Consider the following 23,486-nt stretch of genomic DNA (forward strand, 5'->3'; position numbering starts at 1 on the left):
AGCCATGTGTCTTTAATAAAACAGCCATTACATACATTTATATATCATAAAAATAATGTGTATAACTCATTTAGTTTATAAACTTCTTAGACTGAGCCTCAGATTTTTTGCTTTTCCTGGTGTTGACTTCCTCTCATATACTTGAGAAGTCACTTGAAAGCTATATGCCTAGTTCTTCTTGTATAAAATCTTGTATTGCACCTTCTGTTAAGCCAGCAGTTTCTATTTACTTATTGTTAATAGTGAGAACTATTAATAATATCTCATTGCCTTTCATCTCCATGAAGTGATTGTGTATAACAACTGTGACGTGATGATATAATTTTTATTTACATTTTTAGATGGTACCTTTTTCTGTGTGCTCTTTAGTAATTGTTCAAAGCCCTATTCATTTTGGCAACATGAAAAAAGATTAAGAGATTGGGAAATTTTAAAGTTTTACATTTTGAAGCACTTCAGCAGTTGAAAAGATTGACAGTTGTGAGTTAGAAGAGGCTTCTAACCATCATAATCAAATCACCATACTGGATGTCTTAAACTTACACAGAGATGTAAGTCAATTATTTCTCAGTAAAACTGGAAAAAAAGAAAGCGAAAAAAAGAATTCTCTTGCTAATTGTCTACAAATTGATTAAATTGTATTATAGTATACAATTAGCACATTATTTGTGCATGTAATTGTACACAGTTATATACAGATTATTCAACTTATGTTTTTTATAACAAAATGGCACACTTAACCTTAAAAGTGAAATCCAAGTCTTTTCCTGATCAATTACCTTAATCATAGAGGAAGTCTGGGTTTCTGTTCTATCCAGGTAGGTAGGTTGTAATTTTAAGCAGTTTGGTTTGCTAAGCATGATTAAGACACTGTTCCCTTTGAGGTTTACCCTTTCGCTTCTAAGGTACAACTGTTTATCATCTTGGGTCAAAGGTTATAAAAAGTAGTCATCAATTAAAGCTTTATTGGTTGTAATTGGTAATGCTATGAAAGGAGGCAGCCAAACTGAATCTAATAATAAAAGACTCTTTGTTAAAATATTTAATAAATTAACACTCTCTCATGGAAGAGGGGAAGCTAATTACAAAGCCCAAGATTGTTAATCATAATGTTTACTTTCTTCAAAAGCACAGACCCAACTATCCATAATCATTAGACATTAGATTTCTTTCTTTTTTAAAATTCTGTAGACTTCTGTCATTCCCGGAGGGGATGTTCTTTTCTATGGCTCAGACTTGGGGTATGGGAGAAAGAGGAAATGCCAAGACAAACATAAGTTATAAGGGGCATCTTAAAAATAAACAGGATTCTGTTAGAACATCAGATTACCGTTGCTCTTCAAACAGGGTCAGAAGTTTATGTAGGTTTACTCTGTAGGCTAAGTGAGTAATAGCAAGAATCGGGGCATTTAGAAAGTAATGGTTTTTTGTTTTTTTCATGGTTAATTATTTACCAGAGCAATTATCCTTTCCACATCTATGTTGTGAACAGTGTGGTTCTTGAATTTTAGACATTTTTCAAAGCCATAATGTAGGTAAGTGGAGCAGTGACACAGTACTACCTTCACAACTCTTGAATGATCTTGCCATGAGAACTGTGAATGGGCTTTCACATCTGAGAATCAAACGATCAAATGAATGTTTCTAGATTTAAGAAATAGGGGACATCTTGGGTTTGTTCTTTACATATGTTTCTGTAGTCTGATCTTTAAGTCACTTCTAATGAAAGAAAATCCTGCTTTCGGCCTGCTGTTCAAATTAGCCATATGGTGAAGTGTAATATCCCGCTGAATGTCATTACGGTGCCCTGTGATATGTGCTCCCCTTTTCACATGGAAGCAAATTAAAATAGCCCTTTCAGGTGTTTTTTTTTTTTTTTTTTTTTAAACACTCTGAATAAACCTGTCTTCACTTGGATGCTGGGACAGTTAAAAGGGTGTTCTCCAGCTGCAGTCAGGGCAATGAAATTATAGGCTTTGCTCAAGACCAAATGGAAATATTGCTTCCTGTAGGCAAAGCCGGAAGAACCCTGCATGTGATTCCCTTCTTCCATTTCTCTCTCTCGTTCTCTGCGTGCTTGTCCATAGTTGTTTCTCAGTCCAAGGGTTCACTGTGTTTTGTTGTGATGGATGGGAAGGATTCTGTCTACTTTCCAGTGAACCTCATATCAGTCTCTACCATGGAAGAGGCACTAGATGAAGAGCTGTTTAACCAAATCATGGCATAGTAAATATTTAATAAAGAAAATAGAAGGTCTTTTCCTCTTTCTGTTGTGTAGACATATTGCCCCTATGAGGAAGTATTGTCCCAGCATAAGCTTTTTTTCCTATGAAACTGGACATGTTTCCACTAACATTTAGAGACCTGGGGATCAGTAATTGTATGAAATGCTCAGGGTGTTTCTGCATATAGGATACATTGTTACCTTTTATGAAGGAAAGAAATTCAGGAAAGGTCCTTCATCTGGCCTTCTCTTTTCCCACTAAGAGCAAGGATCACATGATCCTGACTTATTTGATTCCTGGTGTGACCTACTATAGCAACTATAATTTGACTTTGAGCTTTGTTAGCAATGAATTTTATCACTTTTATTTATATACAAAAACAAAAGGCCTTACTCATTTGCCCCCACTGAGTGGCAATACTGTGTTGTTTTTTTTTTTAATGTTTATATTCAGACAAGTCTAGACATGTGGGAAATTCAAAATCATCACTTGTGTTTTTATTTTTAAACATTTATTCATAACTCATGTTTGTTCTGGCATTTGTATGGCAGTCTGTAGCATGTGTTTGAAGAAAGGCAGTTGGAACAGTGTTGTGCAGTAAAAGTGGATCATACTGGATTATGATGTTCTGGAAAAGATTTTTGCCTGGAAAAGTCAGTGAAAAGAATATGTATACTATGATATATGATCCTATTTATAAATGTGTTATATGCACATATGTGTGTAGGTAAAATACCTGTTTAGAATAGCTCCCTGGTACCTCAGACAGTAAAGAATCTGCCTGTAATGCGGGAGACCTGGGTTCAATCCCGGGGTCTGGGAGATCCCCTTGAGAAGGGAATGGCTACCCACTTCAGTGTTCTTGCCAGGAGAATTCCATGGACAGAGGAGCCTGGTGGGCTGCAGTCCATGGGGTCACAAAGAGTCAGACACAACTGAGCAACTAAGCACACACACACACGAAGTAGTAAGCAGTAGCTGTCTCTAGGAGATGGGGATTATGAATGAGGTTTTTAAAAATTAAAGGTTGATTTATAATATTATCAACATATTAGTTTCGTGTATATAACATAGTGATTAAACATTTTTATAGATTATAGTGCATTTAAAATTGCTGTAAAATATTGGCTATGTTCCCTGTGCTGTACAGTATATCCTCATAGCATGGTTATTTTATATGTGCGTAGTGGTTTGTACCACTTAATCCCCACGCATGTCTTGTCCCTCTTTCCTTCCCTTTACCTATTGGTAACAATTTGTTCATTCTCAATATCTGCTAGTCTTCTTGTGTTTTGTAATATTCAATTGTTTATTTTTTTTATATTTCACATGTAAGTGATAACATGCAGTATTTATCTTCCTTTGTCTAACTTACTTCACTAACCATAATACTCTCTAGGTCCATTCATGTTGTCGCAAGTGGCAGAATTTCATTCTTTTTTATGACTGAGTAATATCCAATTGTATATATTTGCCATATCTTCTTTATCCACTCATCTGTTAATGGACATTTAGGTTGCTTCCATATGTTGGCAGTTGCAGATAGTGCTGCTGTGAACAATGGGATGCATATATCTTTTTGAATTATTGTTTTTGTTTTCTTCAGATCTGGATATATAAACATATAGGAACACGTATATCAGGCAACTCAAAATGTTTACCACTCTGTGTATGTCTGTGGATGACTGTGAAAGTGCCATGGGTTTTGATTTTGAGACTACCCATAAATTTTAGCAGGCAGACAAATTTGCAAATTAGGAATCCATGAATAATAATTGACTGCATTTCCCCCTGATTCCTCTCTTATTAAATGACACCACCAGCCAAACTAGTTACCTAGGTTAGAAATCTCATGTCAGTTTTCTTTCCTTCATATCCTTTACCACATATATCCAATTGGCTTGTGCCTCTTTAAGTATATGTCAGAGTCTAATCCTTTTGTAGCTAATTTCCCCTTCCTTCATAGTGCTTACTACATTACAGCTTCCAGGTGTTTAAAACTAGAGTTGAAGTCCAAATATCGTATCATGATTCACAAAGTCCTCTGGCCTTGTCTCCTATCATACCTCTCCCTTACATGCTGAAGTTCCAATTGTGAAGAACTTCTTTCAGATCATGGAGTGTGTGATATCTTTTTTCATTGAATCTCTCTGTCTCTACAAGGAACAGTTTTCCCCCCTTTCTGTTTACCTGGCTTATTCTTCTGAGTCATTCTTCAATTATGGGTATAAATGTTATTTTTTTCCTGAGAATCTTTCTCTAACATTTATCCCTCCCCCATTCATGTGCATGCATACACACACACACACGCACACACACACACTCAGTTATACATTCCACTCCAATCCATAGGATTTTATTGTTTATTTTAATATAATTGCTTATTTAATTTCTAGTCTTCCACTGTAGACTAGAAATTCACTGAGGAGATTCTTAGTGTCTTTCACATGGTAAGCACTTTATATACTTTGTAACTGATTTTTCTGTAATAATTAATTAATTATCGTATAGTCTTCGGAGCACTGTCATTCTAAAGACATAAAATGAAAACGAAAACAACTTTTGCCTTGCCTTCCTGTTGTTTTGTATCTTTTTGTTTATACCTTTATTAGCTGTTCAGGTGACTTTTTTGGTTTGTGTTTTGCTTTTTTTCATTTGAGTGGTTAAAGGAGCTTGAGGCCGTAGTGGCAGGACTCTATAGAGCATTGTCTATTGACCTATTTGTGAATAGGCAGGCACTTCCTCAATTACTCAGCTGTATTGGGCAGACATCTATTTCTCAATTTCTTCCTATAAGCATTGAGTTGACAAAATTGGCAAAAGAAATAGAAAAATCAGAGGTGAATTTCTTGAACATTCACTAGGGAAAATCTAACTCAATTTTGTAAATGGAGAAGCCAGACCTATTAGATAAATTGGTCTTTTCTTATGTTTTAATTTTATTAAAAAACAAAATGTATATAGTTTAGAATTAAGTAGAAGTTCATGATTTGGTTTTTATATAGAATTTCATCTTGTTTATTTTTTATCATTTATGACAAATAATTAAATTAGTATGCTACTGCTAAGTCACTTTAGTCATGTCCGCCTCTTTGCTATCTTATGGACTGTAGCCCTCCAGGCTCCTCTGCCCGTGGGGTTCTCCAGATAAGAATAGTGGAGTGGATTGCCATTTCCTCCTCCAGGGGATCTTCCTGACCTAGGGATTGAACCCGTGTCTCCTACAGCTCCTGCATTGAAGATGGATTCTTTACCACTAGGCCACCCGGGAAGTCTCGGTTAGTCCCGGTTAGTATGCTGTGTCCTAATTAACAAGGCTTTCCCTAAATTCTCAACTAAGTGTATCTTGGCTCAAAAGTATGTTGAAAGTGTAATGTCACACTCACATAATAAAGGGCCTTTTAGGGCTGTTAACCTTAAAATGAAATGTCCTTCACTGTGTACAAAAGGTAATTGACCTTTAATAATACCACTATGCTGGAAAGTGGTGACAAGTAGGGAATAACTTAAACAAACCAACAGACAGTTTCCACTTCTTATTTCTTAAATATAATTATTTGCTACCTCACTAGCTTATGGACTAAGAAAGTCTTGAAATAGCTGTCTTAAGGTTTGTTTTCATTTTTTAGACAGAAAAATTCAGATGTATATAGTTGTCAAAACCTTACTGTGTTAAAATATTTGATTTTAAGCTACACCAAGAGTTGTCAAACCATGACTCTTGTGTTAAGTCCATCATATTGCCTGTTTTTGTATGACCTTGTAAACTTTTACATTTTCAAATGATGGGTGAAAAATAATTTTTTATCCCTCGAGGACTAATATTTTATGACAGGTGAAAATGGTTTAAAATTCTAATTTCAGTTTCTACAAATAAGGTTTTATTGGAACAGAGCCATACTCATTTATATATTGTTTATGACTGCTCTTATACAACAGCAGCAGTGTTGAGTAGTTGCATCAAAGACTGCATGGCTCAACAAAGACTATTTACTATTCTACTCATTACAGAAAGCATTTGCCAACCACTGAGCTACACTATCAAGTGTGCATGATTTAGTACCTTAAATAGCTTTTCTAGTTTAAGGATAACAAAGAAGTCATGTTGAGTAAGATTCTTCAGACTTTTGGGAAGGTGAAAAAAACTGAAGGTAGATAGTACATGGAAAATCTTCCTTCTGTGCAGGGGACCTGTGTTCAATCCCTGGGTTGGGAGGATCCCCTGGAGAAGGGAATGGCTACCCACTTCAGTATTCTTGCCTGGACAGAGGAGCCTGGCAGGCAATGGTCCATAGAGTCTCAAAGAGTCAGACATGACTGAAATGATCAACACTTTCACAGTAAACCTTATCTTCACATGGGTGGGGCTTTCACTTTCATCATTGATTTCATCTTATGTTTTAAATAAGTATTTGCATAGTGGTTATTATTTATCTAGACAGTATTCTAAAAGCTTTATAATGCTTCATAATCTTTATAACAAACATAGGAGGTTGGCATCTCTACAAATAAGTGAGCCATAGCATGTTTACTAGTGAAAGGTAAAGAGTTAAACAGTGGAAGTTAAATTAATGAAAGGGAAATTATATAGCTAGTTGTATGAGTTATACTGTAGGAGGAAATGGCAACCCACTCCGGTATTCTTGCTGGGATAATCCCATGACAGAGAAGCCTGGCGAGCTACAGTCCATGTGGTTGGAAAGAGTCAGACACAACTGACTGACGGAGCACATGAGTTACACAGTTAGTAAGGGCTAGGCCATGATTGGAATAAATTCATCTGGTTCTAAATTCAATACTGTTAACCGCTATACAATGCTGTCTCTCCCTTTCTACTTTTGTTTATTTAGAAAAGTCTTGGGTTGTGAGTAGAGTTTAATAAAAGAGGAGCATCATGTTTTAAAAGTTTTGAGTTCATATCAGTTTCTAGGATTGTTATAATCAAGTACCACAACTCGGTGGCTTAAAATAAGAGAAATTTCTTCTGTCACTGTTTTGGAGAGTAGAAATCCAAAATCAGGATGTTAGGAGGCTGTCCTTCCTCTGAGATTCTGGGTAGAATCCTTGCCTCTCTGCAGCCTCTGTGGTGGCCAGGAGTCCTTGGTGTTGAGATGTATCAATCCCATCTCTGCTTGTGGCTCCAGGTTGAATTCTCCCTGTGCTGTCCTCATATAGCATTCTCCTCTTCTTATGAAGACACCAGTTATGCTAGATTAAGGATCACCCTGTTATAGTATGGCTACATCTTAATTTAACGAATTATACCTGTAAAGACTATTTCTAAATGGTCATGCTGTGAGGTCCGGGGAAGGACATTAATTTCGAGAGGACACTATTCAACCCCAGTTATAGAGCATATAAATCAGCTCTTGTTTTCTAGAGTACCTTTCAGTTTAAGCCCAAAAACCCTGAATGAAAAGTTACAGGGCTTTGTTTCTTCCTTTTTGGTGTTAATCCTGTGCTAGATAATACTCTGTCTGAGAAGACTGACATTATTCTCAATTGCTGCCTTTTTCTTGCCTTCTTTTGGCCTCTTGCTCATAATTTATTTGAGGCTAGATTTTATTCTGGAATTTTCTTCTGGGATGTTCTGTGATTTTTTTTTTTTTAAGGATCATTTTCTCAACTGTTATTATAACCTACAAGAATGTTGGTTTGTTTTTTTCTTGTAAATTTGTGATAATTAGTTCAAAAACCAACTTTGGTGTTTTTGGAGGTTGAGTTCCGACAGTTTCCTCTGAATAATCTTGTGTCCATTTCTATTGGGATTTGTAAGTTAGGTTCAGTAAGTTCTAATAATTATTTTTGTTTTTTCAATGGTTATTATTGTTTAAATGACAGATTGTGAGAAATGTGGGACTGCCTTAGCTTCTGACCTGGGAGCTTCTCTTTTCCCACGAAATACTAGAGTGGTTGGCCCAATTGTGTCAACCTATTTCCTTTCATTTGTTTTGCAGGGGGCCCGGGAAACATTTGAGAACTACTACCGAAAACAAAGGCGAAAACAGGCTCGTTTGGTGCTCCAGCCTCCGTCTAACATGGTAGGATAACCACTTTTATTTTTCTCCCTTTTTCATTTTTCTTCTATATCTTTTAATTATTTTCCACTTGTGATTCCCCCCAGCCCCAAATTGTCATTTGGGGACCACTTTTGGTGGCCATGACTTGCACTAAGAAAGTAGCAACTAACATTTCTTGATTGCTATGTTTCAGGCATTCTTCTAAGTACTAGATATGTATTGTCTCATTTTATCCTCACTGTAATCCTATAAAGGTAGGTTGTTGTTGAGTCACCCAGTCATGTCCGACTCTTTGCAACCCCATGGACTGTAGCACGCCAGGCTTCCCTGGGCTTCACTATCTCCTGAAGTTTGCTCAAACTCATGTCCATTGAGTTGGTGATGCCATCCTACCATCTCGTCCTCTGTCAACCCCTTCACTTCCTACCCTCAATCTTTCCCAGCATCAGGGTCTTTTCCAGTGAGTGAGTGCTTTGTGTCAGGTGGCCAATGTATTGGAGCTTCAGCTTCAGCATCGTCCATCCAGTGACTATTCAGGATTGATTTCCTTTAGGATTGCCTGGTTTGATTGCTTTACTGTCCAAGGGAATCTCAAGAGCCTTCTCCAGCACCACAGTTCGAAGGCATCAATTGTTTCATGCTCAGCCTTCTTTATGGTCCACCACTCACATTGGTACATGACTATTGGAAGAACCACAGCTTTGAGTATATGGACTTTTGTTGGCAAAATGATGTCTCTGCTTTTGAATATGCTGTCTAGGTTTGTAATAGCTTTTTTTACAAGGAGCAAGTGTCTTTTAATTTTATGGCTGCAGTCCCCACCTGCAGTGATTTTGGAGCCCAAGAAAATATAGTCTGTCACTGTTTCCACTGTTTCCCCATCTATTTGCCATGAAGTGATGGGACTGGATGCCATGATCTTTGTTTTCTGAATGTTGAGTTTTAAGCCAGCTTTTTCACTCTTCTCTTTACCTTCATCAAGAGGCTCTTTAGTTCCTCTGCACTTTCTGGCATTAGGGTGGTGTCATCTGCACATCTGAGGTTATTGTTACTTCTCTCGACAATCTTGATTCCAGCTTGAGCTTCATCCAGCCCAGTGTTTCACATGATGTACTCTGCATATAAGTTAAATAAACAGGGTGACAATATACAGCCTTGATGTACTCCTTTCTCAATTTGGAACCAGCCCATTGTTCCGTGTCCAGTTCTAACTGTTGCTTCTTGACCTGCATACAGGTTTCTCAGGAGGCAGGTAAAGTGATCTGGTATTCCCATCTCTTGAAGAATTTTCTATAGTTTGTTCTGATCCACACAGTCAAAGATTTTAGCATAGCCAATGAAGCAGAAGTAGATGTGTTTCTGCAGTTAGCTTGATTTTTCTGTGATCCATCTGATGTTAGCAGTTTGATCCTCTGCCTTTTCTAAATCCTGCTTGGACATCTGAAAGTTCTTAGTTCATGTACTATTGAAGCCTCGCTTGAAGGATTTTGAGCATTACCTTGCTACCATATAAAATAAATGTAATTGTGGGGCAGTTTGAACATTCTTTGACATTGCCCTTCTTTGGAATTCAAATGAAAACTGACATTTCCAGTCCTATGACTACTGCTGAGTTTTCTAAATTTGCTGATATACTGAGTGCAGCACTTTAACTGCATCATCTTTTAGGATTTAAAATAGCTCAGCTGAAATTCTGTCACCTCCACTAGCTGTGTTCAAGACGCTTTCTTGGTTGCACTTGACTTCCCATTCCAGGATGTCTGGTTCTAGGTGAGTGATCACACCATCATGGTTATCTGGGTCATTAAGACCTTTTTTGTATAGTTTTTCTGTGTATTCTTGACACCTCTTCTTAATATCTTCTGTTTTTGTTAGGTCCATACCATTTCTGTCCTTTATTGTGCCCATCTTTGCATGAAATGTTCCTTTGGTAATTTTCTTGAAGAGATATCTAGTCTTTCCCATTCTATTGTTTTTCCCTGTTTCTTTGCATTGTTCACTTTAGAAGGATTTCTCATCTCTCCTTGATATTCTTTGGAACTCTGCATTCAGCTGGGTATGTATGTTTCTTCCTTTCTTCTTTTTACGTTTGCTTCTCTTCTTTTTTCAACTATTTGTAAGGCCTCCTCAGACGACCATTTTGCCTTTTTGCATTTCTTTTTCTTGGGGATGATTTTGATCACTGCCTCCTGTACAATGTTAGGAACCTCTGTCCTTGGTTCTTCAGGCATTCTGTCTGTCAGATCTAATCCCTTGAATCTATTTGTCACTTCCACTGTATAATCATAAGGGATTCGATTTAGGTCATCCTTGAATGGCCTAGTGGTTTTCCCTACTTACTTCAATCTAAGTCTGAATTTTACAATAAGGAGTTCATGATCTGAGCCACAGTCAGTTCTCGATCTTGTTTTTGCTGACTGTATAGAGCTTTCCCACCTTCAGCTGCAGAGAATATAATCAGTCTGATTTTGGTACTGACCATCTGGTGACGTCCATGTGTAGAGTTGTCTCTTTTCTCTTCTGTTGTTGTAACAGGGTTTGCTATGATAAGTGTGTTCTCTTGGCAAAACTCTGTCGGTGTTTGCCCCACTTTATTTTGTACTCCAAGGCCAAACTTGCCTATTATTTCAGGTATCTCTTGATGTCCTACTTTTGCATTTCAATTCCCTATGATGAAAAGGACATCTTTTTTTGGACACCTTGTTAGTTCTAGAAGGTCTTGTAGGTCTTCATAGAACTGTTCAGCTTCGGCTTTTTCAGCATTAGTGGTTGGGGCATAGATTCGTAGGTACTCTTATTGTATTTACTTTATAGTCTTGGGAATTGAGCCTTAAGAAATGAATTAGCTGATTTGTGTCTTTATCAAAACAAAAACAATAACTTCTTTCTTCTTTGCTTTTTTGTAGCATGAAACTTTAGATGGCTACAGGAAGTATTTTAATCAAATTGTCGGGTGGGTATTTGTGTGTGTGTCTTAAATTTATACACTTTCAATAGTTTGTACACTTTTCCTGAGACTTGGAAAAGTATAGCAAGTGTTCTTTGGGAATTTATTTTTTTTCCTTTATTTAAATTCTTAAAACAAGATTTGGTTTTGAATATCTGATAATTTTAAAGGAACATCTATTTGTTTCAACATTATATTGTTGGAGAATACTTTTTACGGAGAAAGGAAGAATAATGTTGAATTATAACCTTATTATATGTGATATTTTGCTTTTCCATTATTGTTAAGAGAGAACCCAGCAATCAACAAACGTTGGCACTTTTTTTTCTAAAAGAGCCAAATAGTAATGTGTTTTAGGTTCAACAGACCAAACAGTTTCTGCTATTCAGCTTTGTTGCAGTACAAAAACAGCTATAGACAATATGTACATGAGACACAATTGGTGTGTTCCAATAACACAGCATTTATAAAAATAAGCAGTGTGCCAAACTTATTCCATGGACTGTGTCGTTTGCCACCCTCATCTTGAGAATACATACTAGTTTGGAATTCCAGTTCCCCAATAAGCTTCCCAAATATAGGCAGCTTATTCTTATTGCAAAATAGTGATTTTGTAGTGAAAAAAGGGAAGTAAGTTGAATTGTTCCATGAAATTTCTTTATTTTTCAAATTCAGATTGTTATACTGTAACTGGTAACTTTATTAAAGTGTTATCATGAGCAATTCTCTAAAGAATTGTTTTAATTAGTATGACTATTTAGGTAAGATAACTAAAGATAATTTCAGATGCATAAAAATTAGGACACCACAGCAGAATGTTAAAAAAATATGTGTGTATTTTTTTACCTTTGTGCTATATCTTTTCAACACTTTGATGAAAAAGTTTTATATAAGGGGAATTGTTTTAATATTTTGTGTGTTGGATTCTTAAAATAATGGGTGTTTTAACTTTTGTTGTTTTTTGTAAAATGTTTTAATGGCCTGGTATTTTTACTGTAGTGAAACTAGTCTCCTTCATCTATAAACATTTTTTTCTTCCCTTTTAAATTCCAGGATAGCATGGTTAACATTTAATGCAAATGTAATTCCAGTTTACAAATGTAATTCCAGTTTATTGAAGTGATTAAAATGATATCATGATCAAAGGTATAATTCCAAGTCTAATAAATGTGATTTTGTTTGTTATACCAAGTAACTTTCTTTAAGAAAAACACTAGTATTGCCTTCAAATTTAATGGCAGCTCTTAATGTTTGTGACATGCTGAAAATAGTAATCAAACTATTTTCTGACAGCTGTGCTTTCTTTTTTTCCTCAATCTTAGCTTTTTTGTGGTTGAAGATCACATTTTACATACAACACAGGGCTTAGTAAATAGAGCCTACATTGATGAACTGTGGGAAATGGCACTTTCAAAAACCATCGCAGCACTCCGTACTCACTCGGTATGTAAGACACCCAAGAGAAATTTTTACTTCAAGCTAATTGTCTCTACAGTATTCAGTCTTCTACAGCTTTAAAATCATCCTATGAATACCATTTACTCATGAAAGATGTATGGAAGTAACCACTTCAAACTGCATGTTCTCTAATGCTAAGCCCCCTTTATGGATGTTCTTTGCATTAAGAAAACAACAGCTAACATTTACTGATTGTTCTCTATGTCTCAGGCATTGTTATTGTATTGTTACTGTGTAGTGCATATATATTTCATCTTCACTTCATCTTTCTGAGGCAGATACTGTTTTTATATTTGTCATGTAGACTGCAGAACAACCTCAGAGAGGTTAAGTAACTAGCCCAATATCACCCAATAAGTGGTAGAGCTTGGATTCGAACCTTGACAGTATGGCTGCAGACCCTGTGTTCTTAGCCACTACACCATAGTGCCTTTGTAATGCCTATTAATACTGGTTTGGAGTTCACAGGTTTATTCTTACTCCATAACATTTTAATAAGTTGCCCGATTTTCAGTGTCCATGCTCTATTGATCTGTTTTATGACAGCATCAATTTTAAATGGTAATCTACTTTATTACAGGTGGGGAATCCTGGCTCTGAATTATTCATTTATTCATTCATTCAGTATTTCTTGAACAAGGATTACATGTTGATGATAGCAATACAAGAATGAATAAGACTAAGGACTTTGTTCTCAGAGAGCTGTATTATGACTGGGGAGATTCCCAATAAACTAATCAATATCAGACAGTGATAATGCAATGCAATTAAAAGAGAGTGATATATTAGGACAACAAGGTGTCTGATTTTGATAAGTTGATATGACGTGGCATTCTGAGATATAAATATCAAGGAGTCAGTATTTGTGCAAAAATCAATTAAAAGATCATACTATAGGTATAAGGAACAGTAGTGTAAGGACTTTGTGGCATTATTATGTATGAATGTGTTTCAGGAACAATAGTGAGAAGTTAATAATAAGAGATAATTTGGTATTTTAAAAATTTCAAGAAATGGTTCTAGTATGCATATTATTTTGTTAACCAGAAGCTTAAAAGTCATTCATAACCCTACAAGTCTCTATCCATTATCAGGTGTTCCAGAGTAAATATCATGTCTAAAATCTAGAACTGAAGGGAGCGTAGCCACTTTAAAGGAAACTGAACAATGCTCCAAGTAGTTAGAACATAAGACATAGAACCCTAAGGAGGTATGGTAAGAAGTAAGAATAAAAAAAAATAGGAAGATTTCACATTATATAGGGCCTGGTTGACCCTTTAAGCAGTGAGTTAAGTGGAATATGTGTGTTCGGGACAGGAGTAGAGTAAATTGGAGTGAGAAGATCAGATTTCTATTTTTAAAAGATTATTCTAGCTAAATAATGGATGAGGGATGAGAATGGATATGGGGAGAAGAGTTATTGGTAGGCTGGTCTAGTATTCCAGACAAGAGATGATGATTGCTGGACAAAAGTGATGGTAGATATGGAAAGAAGTGAATGAGTTTGAGAGATATTTAGGAAGTAAGATTTATAATACTTTGTGAGGGACTAAATATAAGAGATAAGGTTAAAGAAGTATCAGGGCCTAGTTTACGGTTTTCTTCTTTGGATGATAGTGTTGGTATTGATGGTTTGGAGCGGGAAAGTCATAAGTTACTTTTGGATACGATTACTTTAGATGCTTTTGTGCAATTAAAGTAGTAGGCTCTGTCGTTGTGGGTCAGTCGCTGTCATTTCTGACTCTTGTGACCCCATGGACTGCAGCACACCAGGCTTCCCCGTCCATCACCAACGCCCGGAGCTTGCTCAAACTCATGTCCATTAAGTCACTGAAGCCATCCAACCATCTCATCCTCTATCATCCCTTTCTCCTCCTGCCTTCAGTCTTTCCCAGCATCAGGGTCTTTTCTAATGAGTCAGCTCTTCACATCAGGTGGCCAAGGTATTGGAGCTTTAGCTTCAGGATCAGTCATTCCAATGAATATTCAGGATTGATTTCCTTTAGGATTGACTGGTTTGATCTCCTTGCAGTCCAAGGGACTTTCAAGAGTCTTCTCCAACACCACAGTTCAAAAGCATCAATTCTTTATCACTCAGGCTTCTTTATGGTCCAACTCTCACATCCATAGAGGACTACTGGAAAAACCTTAGCTTTGAGTAGACAGACCTTTGTTGGCAAAGTAATGTTTCTGCTTTTTAAAACACTATGTGGGTTTGTCATAGCTTTTCTTCCAAGGAGCAAGCGTCCTTTAATTTCATGGCTGCAGTCACTATCTGCAGTGATTTTGGAGCCCAAGAAAATACAAGTAAATTTTCTCAGCAAGAAAATACGCTGTTTTCTTCATCATACAATCATATTTATTATCATTAAGAATAGGACACATTGCAAGTGTGCTGATTAAGTTGTATATCTATGGAAAAAATTAATTTAATTTAATTTTCATCTGTGGATCCACTGTATATTCTTTTGAACTAAAGGGAAAATGACACAACTACTTTTAAAAAATAGTTCTGCATCAGTCTACAGAGGCATAAAGAAATTAGTCGTCTCTTAGGGCTGAAAGTGGGTATGAGGAATAATGAGGTGATAGTTTAAGGGGCACAGGGTTTCTCCTTGAGGTGATGAAAATGTTCTAAAGTTGATTATGATTATATTTGTACCCATCTGCAAAGATATTTTTAAAAATGTAAAAAAAACATTGAATTATATACTTTAAGTGGGTGAATTGCATGGTATTGAAATTGTATTTTAACATAACCATTAAAATATAACTCAGCCTTACATTCATTTACCCACTGAACCATATTTATCCATTATGAGATAGTGTAGTTGATGCCCATATACCAGTTCCATTCTATGATAACTATTTACTGTATTATATTTTCAGCAAGAAAGACAGATAGACAACCCAAACATCAAAACAAATCTCAAAAGGAAACATTTTATCTGAGTGGTTATTTTTTTATAAGAATTCTATATTATTCCAACTTTCTGTCACTAATTAAAACTCTTCATATTTTCTAATTGAATTATCAATCTTTGTATAAATTAGAAACATTTTGAAAGGTATATTATTCTCAATGCTGATTTCAAGAAAAATCTTATACAATCCATTTCACATAGATTTCAAATTTAGCAGTACCTAATACATTTTCTCAGCAAGAAAATACACTGTTTTCTTCATCATACAATAATATTTATTATCATTAAGAATATGACACATTGTAAGTGTGCTGATTAAAGTGTATATCTATGGAAAATTTTAATTTAATTTAATATTCATCTGTGTATTCTACTGTATATTCTTTTGAACTGAAATAATATACAGTATTCTTGTTTTAAAATAATAATATGCTAATACAGAATTCATATAAGAAATGGCTTCATATTGGAAGATCTGTTAATATAATTGCTAGCCTGGCTGCTAGTAAAATGATAGGCCGATCATCTGATAATACTGGAAAAATACTTTTTTATAATTTAAATTATGGAACAATGTAATCTATAGGCAAAAATCCTCATGTTTTATAGCTATTAAACATTAGACATCTTTTCTTATTATGTGATAGGCACACAAGAGTGTGTACTGTGATAGTGGTTTGATACACACCCACAGCCATATTCACCCTCTCACACACCCGTTTTTGAATCAGAGGGTATACTGAGAATATGTGTCATTCAGCTCCCCTAACCAAATTGACATTGAAATAAAATGTAAGAAAAACTAAAAGGAAAAACAGTTCAAAGTGTACCTCTATAGGCTAGAAAATTTGAAAAATTTCTCTGAACTTAGAAAATCAGATGGAATCAGAATAATGACTCAGCCTGAGGAAAGAAAATATTGGATTAAGTATGAAGTAGAGGGTTTTGTGGCAGCCCACTCCAGTACTCTTGCCTGGAAAATCCCATGGACGGAGGAGCCTGGTAGGCTGCAGTCCGTGGTGTAGCTAGGAGTCAGACATGACCGAGCGACTTCACTTTCACTTTTCACTTTCACGCATTGGAGAAGGAAATGGCAACCCACTCCAGTGTTCTCGCCTGGAGAATCCCAGGGACGGGGAAGCCTGATGGGCTGCCATCTCTGTGGTTGCACAGAGTTGGACATGACTGAAGCAGCTTAGCAGCAGCAGCAGCAGCAGAAGGTTTTGTTAAAGCAGGAAATGTTCCAAATGGAATCTACTGCTAAGTCACTTCAGTCATGTCTGACTCTGTGTGATCCCACAGACGGCAGCAACCAGGCTCCCCTGTCCCTGGGATTCTCCAGGCAAGAACACTGGAGTGGGTTGCCATTTCCTTCTCCAATGCATGAAAGTGAAAAGTGAAAGTGAAGTTGCTCAGTTGTGTCCGACTCTTAGTGACCCCATGGACTGGAGCCCACCAGGCTCCTCCATCCATGGGATTTTCCAGGCAAAGTACAATGGAATCTAGGAACACTCTAAATTCAGTAAACAAATGTCATGAGCAGGAATGAGCCTGGGAGAAATCTTGGTGGAAATAATTTAGAGATCTGCCTTATATGCAGAATACATCCTGCAAAATGCTGAGCTGGATGAATCACAAGCTGGAATCAAGACTGCTTGGAGAAGTATCAGGAATCTCATATATCCAGATGATACCACTCCAGTGATAGAAAGTGAAGAGGAACTAAAGAACCTCCTGATGAAGGTGAAAGAAGAGAGTGAAAAAGCTGGCTTAAAATTCAGCATTCAAAAAACTAAGATCAGGGCATCCGGTCCCATTACTTCATGGCAAATAGATGGGGAAACGAAGGAAACAGTGGCAGATTTCATTTTCTTGGGCTCCAAAATCACTGAGGATGGTGACTGTAGCCATGAAATTAAAAGGTGCTTGTTCCTTGGAAGAAAAGCTGTGACAAACCTAGCTGCTGCTGCTGCTATTAAGTCACTTCAGTTGTGTCCAACTATGTGCGACCCCATAGGCGGCAGCCCACCCAGCTCCCCTGTCCCTGGAATTCTCCAGGCAAGAACACTGGAGTGGGTTGCCATTTCCTTCTCCAATGCGTGAAAGTGAAGTTGCTTGGTTGTGTCTGACTCTTAGCGACCCCATGGACTGCAGCCTACCAGGCTCCTCCATCCATGGGATTTTCCAGGCGTGAGTACTGGAGTGGGGTGCCATTGCCTGCTCTGTGACAAACATGTATTAAAAAGCAGAGACATTACTTTGCTGACAAAGGTCCATATAGTCAGCGCTATGGTTTTTCCGGTAGTCACATATGGATGTGAGAGTTGGACCATAAAGAAGGCTGAGCACCACAGAATTGTTGCTTTTGAAATGTGGCTCTGGAGATAACTCTTGAAAGTCCCTTGGACAGCAAGGAGATCAAACCAGTCAATCCTAAAGGAAATCAACCCTGACTGTTCTTTGGAAGGACTGATGCTGAAGCACCAATGTTTGGGCCACCTGATGTGAAGAGCTGACTCATTTGAAAAGACCCTGATGCTGGGGAAGACTGACGGCAGAAGGAGAAGGGGGTGATAGAGGATGAGATGGTTGTATCCATCATCGCCTAAATGGACATGAGTTCGAGCTAACTTTGGGAGACAGTGAAGGACAGGGAAGCTTGAAGTGCTGCAGTCCATGGGCTCACAAAGAGTTGGACAAGACTGAGCGAGTGAACAACAACATTTACATGATATAGAAGACATTAATAATCAAAATGAATAGCTATTCTTTAGCAAAAACAAGTAATTCATGGACTAGGAGAAAAATTTATGAAATAACAATCATTTCTCATTTTAGGAATATAGGAGGCTAGATTATTCATAGCAACTGTTCAGCTTGAAACAACTAAAAGTACTGTAATATGTAATATGCATCATATAAGACATTAAGTCTCAGAGTGCTTAGTAAGGTTATTAAGGAATTTATCAGGCCAAATCCAGGGGAAATTGAGAGTCCAGAAGTTCAGAGTGATACGCTGAAATACATAAGCTGCCTTTCCCTTGAGGTTGCTTGTTAGTCCAATTTGTACTCAGATTTTATAGTCTCTTGGGCCTACCTGAGATAAAGAGTCTAGTATGGTGCCCTCCCCACATTAAGCTGGAGAAACTATTCCTTTCAGGTTAAGAATGTATCTGAAGTAAGTGATCAGCAGTCACAGTTCTTCCCCCAAAGAGATCTTCAGGTTTGGGGAGTTTTATCTTAAATTGTTATCTATATAAATTCTTGGAGAACAGAAAAGGAAGATACTCACTAACTCATCTTATGAGTTGTATGAGGTGTGAGTAATCTTGATAATGAAGCTAGAGAAGGATAGCATAACTCATAAGCTCATAAATATACAGGCTTATTCATAAATATAGTTGTATTTAGTAAAGATAGAAATATAAATAAAAAATAAACCTTTGAAAGGAAAAAGGAAAATTGTCATTTTTGCTGATGATATATTTTAGTATATTGAAAATCCAAAGAAATTTACAGAAAAAATTATTCCAATAAATGGAAGAGGTTAGCATATTCTATGTTGCAAAATTGTCTCTTTATATCCAGGAATAAAATTTAAAAAATTAAAAATTTTAAAAGATAAAAATTGATACAATAACATATATTAAAAGTAGTAGAAATATACCTAACATAATATGTCAAGACCTAAATGGAGAAAATTCAAAAATATTTTTGAGAGATGGAAAGGAATTAAAGAAGACCTAAATAAAACTGAGAGTAATAACATGTTCAGTGATTGGAAGAGTTATTGTAGATATCTACTGTCTTAAAATTTATCTATAAATTTAATTCAATGCCAATTAAAATCTCCATAATCTTATTTTTGGAAAGATGAGTACCTTTGCAATTAGATTTATAATATTTTTAAGCCAGTACAAAAGCAAAGAATAGCTAAGAGACTCCTTAAGACTGAAGGCAGTTGGTTTTTCTCTACCAAATATGAAGACTCAATTTAAAAATCTTACTAAATCAATACCAGACCCTCTGGTACTGTCATTGGATAGATAGAACAGAATATAGCCCTCAAAAAAAATTTGATATTTATCAAAGACTGTTGCTGGTCAGTGGGTAGAGAACAGACTTTTCAATGAATAGTACTAGAACAATTGATTATCAGTATGGGGGAATTGGAGAAGGAAATGGCAACCCACTCCAGTATTCTTGCCTGGAGAATCCCAGGGACAGAGGAGCCTAGTGGGCTGCCATCTATGGGGTCGCACAGAGTCAGACACAACTGAAGCGACTTAGCAGCAGCAGCAGCATGGGGGAAATAATTATACCAAAAAAAAGTTTCAGGTTGATAAAATACCAAAATGTGAAATGTAAGACCATAAATTCTCTACAAGATAGTGTAAGATAATATCTTTGTGGTTTAGGATATGGAAGAAATTCCTAACTAAAATACAAAAGAGACACTAACCATAAAGATTCATACATTAAGCTACATTAAAACTAAGAAAAAAACAAAAAAAAAATTAAAGATACTAGATAAAATAAGATATATGATGAGAAATGATATCTTCAACAGAATATCAGCAAAGAACTAACATAAAATATATAAAAATTTTCACTATACATCATCACAATAGAGACAAACATCTCAGTAGAAATAAGAAGCAAAAGATTTACAGTTATTTCATTAAGGAAGGAATTCACTTGGCTGAGAAACATGTGCTCAACTTCAGTGCATCGGTGAAAGGCAGATAAAAACAAAATGAAATAGCATGTAAAAATTAGTAATACAGATGTTGACAAAGATATGAATCATTCAGAACTCTTATATACTACTAAGGGAATAAGTTTAAATTGATAAAACCCTTTGAAAAAAATAGCAGTATCTTCTAATCAACCATCCACATTAACCACAAATTCTTTTACTAACTATATTCCCTTGAAAAACTTGCCCTAATGCACCATAGTACACATGCAAGAATATTCATTCCAGCATTGTTCAGTTTTAAAAATTAGAAATGACTTAAATGTCCATGGTTGGATGGCATCCGTGACTCAATGGACATGAGTTCAGGTGAGCTCTGGGAGATGGTAAAGGACAGGGAAACCTGGTGTGCTGCAGTCCACGTGGTTGCCAAGAGTCAGACACCACTGAGCATCTGGACAACAAAATGTCCATTGGTAATAAAATGAACAATCTGAGTTAAAGTCATAGCATGAAATATTATACAGCATGAAAATGCCCACCCTGCAGCCATATACAGTAGCATAGATGAATTTCACAAGTACAATGTTGAATTATAAAAGCAGGTCAGAAAATTATACATACAGATTTTTATCCATTTACATAATGTTGAAAAAATATTGAGTAAGGCTGAATATTTAGATGGTTACAAAACAATGAAATTAAGAGAATGAACTGACAAGCCACAGATCAGGAGAAAATCTTTGCAAAACACATACCTGTTAAAGGCCTGGTACTGAAAATACATACAGAACTCTTAACACTCAGCAGTAAGAAAACAACCCAATTAAAAAATGGACAAAAGTTCACCACAGAAAATGCTCAAAGATCAAGAAAGCATGTAAAAAATGCTTAACAACATATGTCATCAGTTCAGTTCAGTTCAATCCCTCAGTCGTGTCCGACTCTTTGTGACCCCGTGAACCACAGCACAACAGGCCTCCCTGTCCATCACCAACTCTTGGAGTTTACCCAAACTCATGTCCATCGAGTCGGTGATGCCATCCAACCATGTCATTCTCTGTTGTCCCCTTCTCCTCCTGCCCTCAATCTTTCCCAGCATCAGGGTTTTTTCAAATGAGTCAGCTCTTTGCATCAGGTGGCCAAAGTATTGGAGTTTCAGAATCAACATCAGTCCTTCCAATGAACACCCAGGACTGATCTCCTTTAGGATGGACAGGTTGGACCTCCTTGCAGTCCAAGGGACTCTCAAGAGTCTTCTGCAACAACGCAGTTCAAAAGCATCAATTCTTCTGTGCTCAGCTTCCTTTTTAGTCCAACTCTCACATCCATACATGACTACTGGAAAAACCATAGCCTTGACTAGATGGACCTTTGTTGGCAAAGTAATGTCTTTGCTTTTTAATATGCTGTTTTGGTTGGTCGTAACTTTCCTTCTAAGGAGTATGCATCTTTTAATTTCATGGCTGCAGTCACCATCCACAGTGATTTTGGAGCCCTCAAAAATACAGTCTGACACTGTTTCCACTGTTTCCCCATCTATTTGCCATGAAGTGATGGGACCTGATGCCATGATCTTTGTTTTCTGAATGTTGAGCTTTAAGCCAACTTTTTCACTCTCCTCTTTCACTTTAATCAAGAGGCTCTTTAGTTCTTCTTCACTTTCTGCCATAAGAATGGTGTAATCTGCATATCTGAGGTTATTGATATTGCTCCTAGCAATCTTGATTCCAGCTTGTGCTTCCTCCAGCCCAGCGTTTCTCATGATCTACTCTGCATGTAAGTTAAATAAGCAGGGTGACAATATACAGCCTTGACGTACTCCTTTCCTGATTTGGAACCCATCTGTTGTTCCATGTCCAGTTCTAACTGTTGCTTCCTGATGTGCATACAGATTTCTCAGGAGGCAGGTCAGCTGGCCTGGTATTCCCATCTCCTTCAGAATTTTCCACAGTTTATTGTGATCCACACAGTCAAAGTCTTTGGCATAGTCAATAAAGCATAAATAGATGTTTTTCTGGAACTCTCTTGCTTTTTCAGTGATCAGCAAATGTTGGCAATTTGATATCTGGTTCCTCTGCCTTTTCTAAATTCAGCTTGAACATCTGGAGTTCATGGTTCATGTATTGCTGAAGCCTGGCTTGGAGAATTTTGAGCATTACTTTACTGGTGTGTGAGATGAATGCAATTGTGCAGTAGTTTGAGCATTCTTTGGCATTGCCTTTCTTTGGGATTGGAATGAAAACTGACCTTTTCCAGTCCTGTGGCCACTGCTGAGTTTTCCACATTTGCTGGCATATTGAGTGCAGCACTTTGACATCATCATCTTTTAGAATTTGAAATAGCTCAACTGGAATTCCATCACCTGTACTAGCTTTGTTTGTAGTGATGCTTTCTAAGGCCCACTTGACTAAGGATGGCTGGCTCTAGGTGAGTGATCACACCATCGTGATTATCTGGGTTGTGAAGATCTTTTTTGTGTAGTTCTTCTGTGTATTCTTGCCCCCTCTTCTTAATATCTTCTGCTTCTGTTAGGTCCATACCATTTCTGTCCTTTATTGAGCCCATCTTTGCATGAAATGTTCCCTTGGTATCTCTAATTTTCTTGAAGAGATCTCTAGTTTTTCCCATTCTATTGTTTTCCTCTATTTCTTTGCACTGATCACTGAGGAAGGCTTTCTTATCTCTCCTTGCTGTTCTTTGGAACCCTGCATTCAAATGGGTATATCTTTCCTTCTCTCCTTTGCTCTTCGCTTTTCTTCTTTTCACAGGTATTTGTAAGGCCTGCTCAGACAGCCATTCTGCTTTTTTGAATTTCTTTTTCTTGGGAATGGTCTTGATCCCTGTCTCCTGTACAATGTCATGGACCTCTGTCCATAGTTCATCAGGCACTCTGTTACCAGATCTAGTCCTTTAAATGTATTTCTCACTTCCACTGTGTAATCATAACGGATTTGATGTAGGTCATACCTGAATGGTCTAGTGGTTTTCCCCACTTTCAGTTTAAGTCTGAATTTGGCAATAAGGAGTTCATGATCTGAGCCACAGTCAACCCCTGGTCTTGTTTTCACTGACTGTATAGAGCTTCTCCATCTTTGACTGCAAAGAACATAATCAATCTGATTTCAGTGTTGGCTATATGGTGATATCCATGTGTAAAGTCTTCTCTTGTTTTGTTCGAAGAGGGTGTTTGCTACGACCAGTGCATTCTGT

General features: G+C 36.8%; 1 protein-coding gene across 4 annotated transcripts in view; it reads left to right on the forward strand.

Annotated features, from left to right (window-relative positions):
* The window catches only part of EXOC6B (exocyst complex component 6B), a 722,047-nt gene that overhangs the window by 373,427 nt on the left and 325,134 nt on the right, over nt 1-23,486 (forward strand). For 3 of the 4 annotated variants that reach the window (XM_070798075.1, XM_070798076.1, XM_070798077.1), the window contains exons 9-11: nt 8,183-8,266; nt 11,152-11,198; nt 12,515-12,635. In XM_070798075.1, coding sequence (XP_070654176.1) covers nt 8,183-8,266; nt 11,152-11,198; nt 12,515-12,635 — 252 coding nt within the window. The remainder of the gene's footprint in view (nt 1-8,182; nt 8,267-11,151; nt 11,199-12,514; nt 12,636-23,486) is intronic. The other variant, XM_070798078.1, reaches the window with a different exon arrangement.

This window comes from Bos indicus, chromosome 11 (assembly GCF_029378745.1).
Source record: "Bos indicus isolate NIAB-ARS_2022 breed Sahiwal x Tharparkar chromosome 11, NIAB-ARS_B.indTharparkar_mat_pri_1.0, whole genome shotgun sequence".
Classification (NCBI taxonomy): domain Eukaryota; kingdom Metazoa; phylum Chordata; class Mammalia; order Artiodactyla; family Bovidae; genus Bos; species Bos indicus.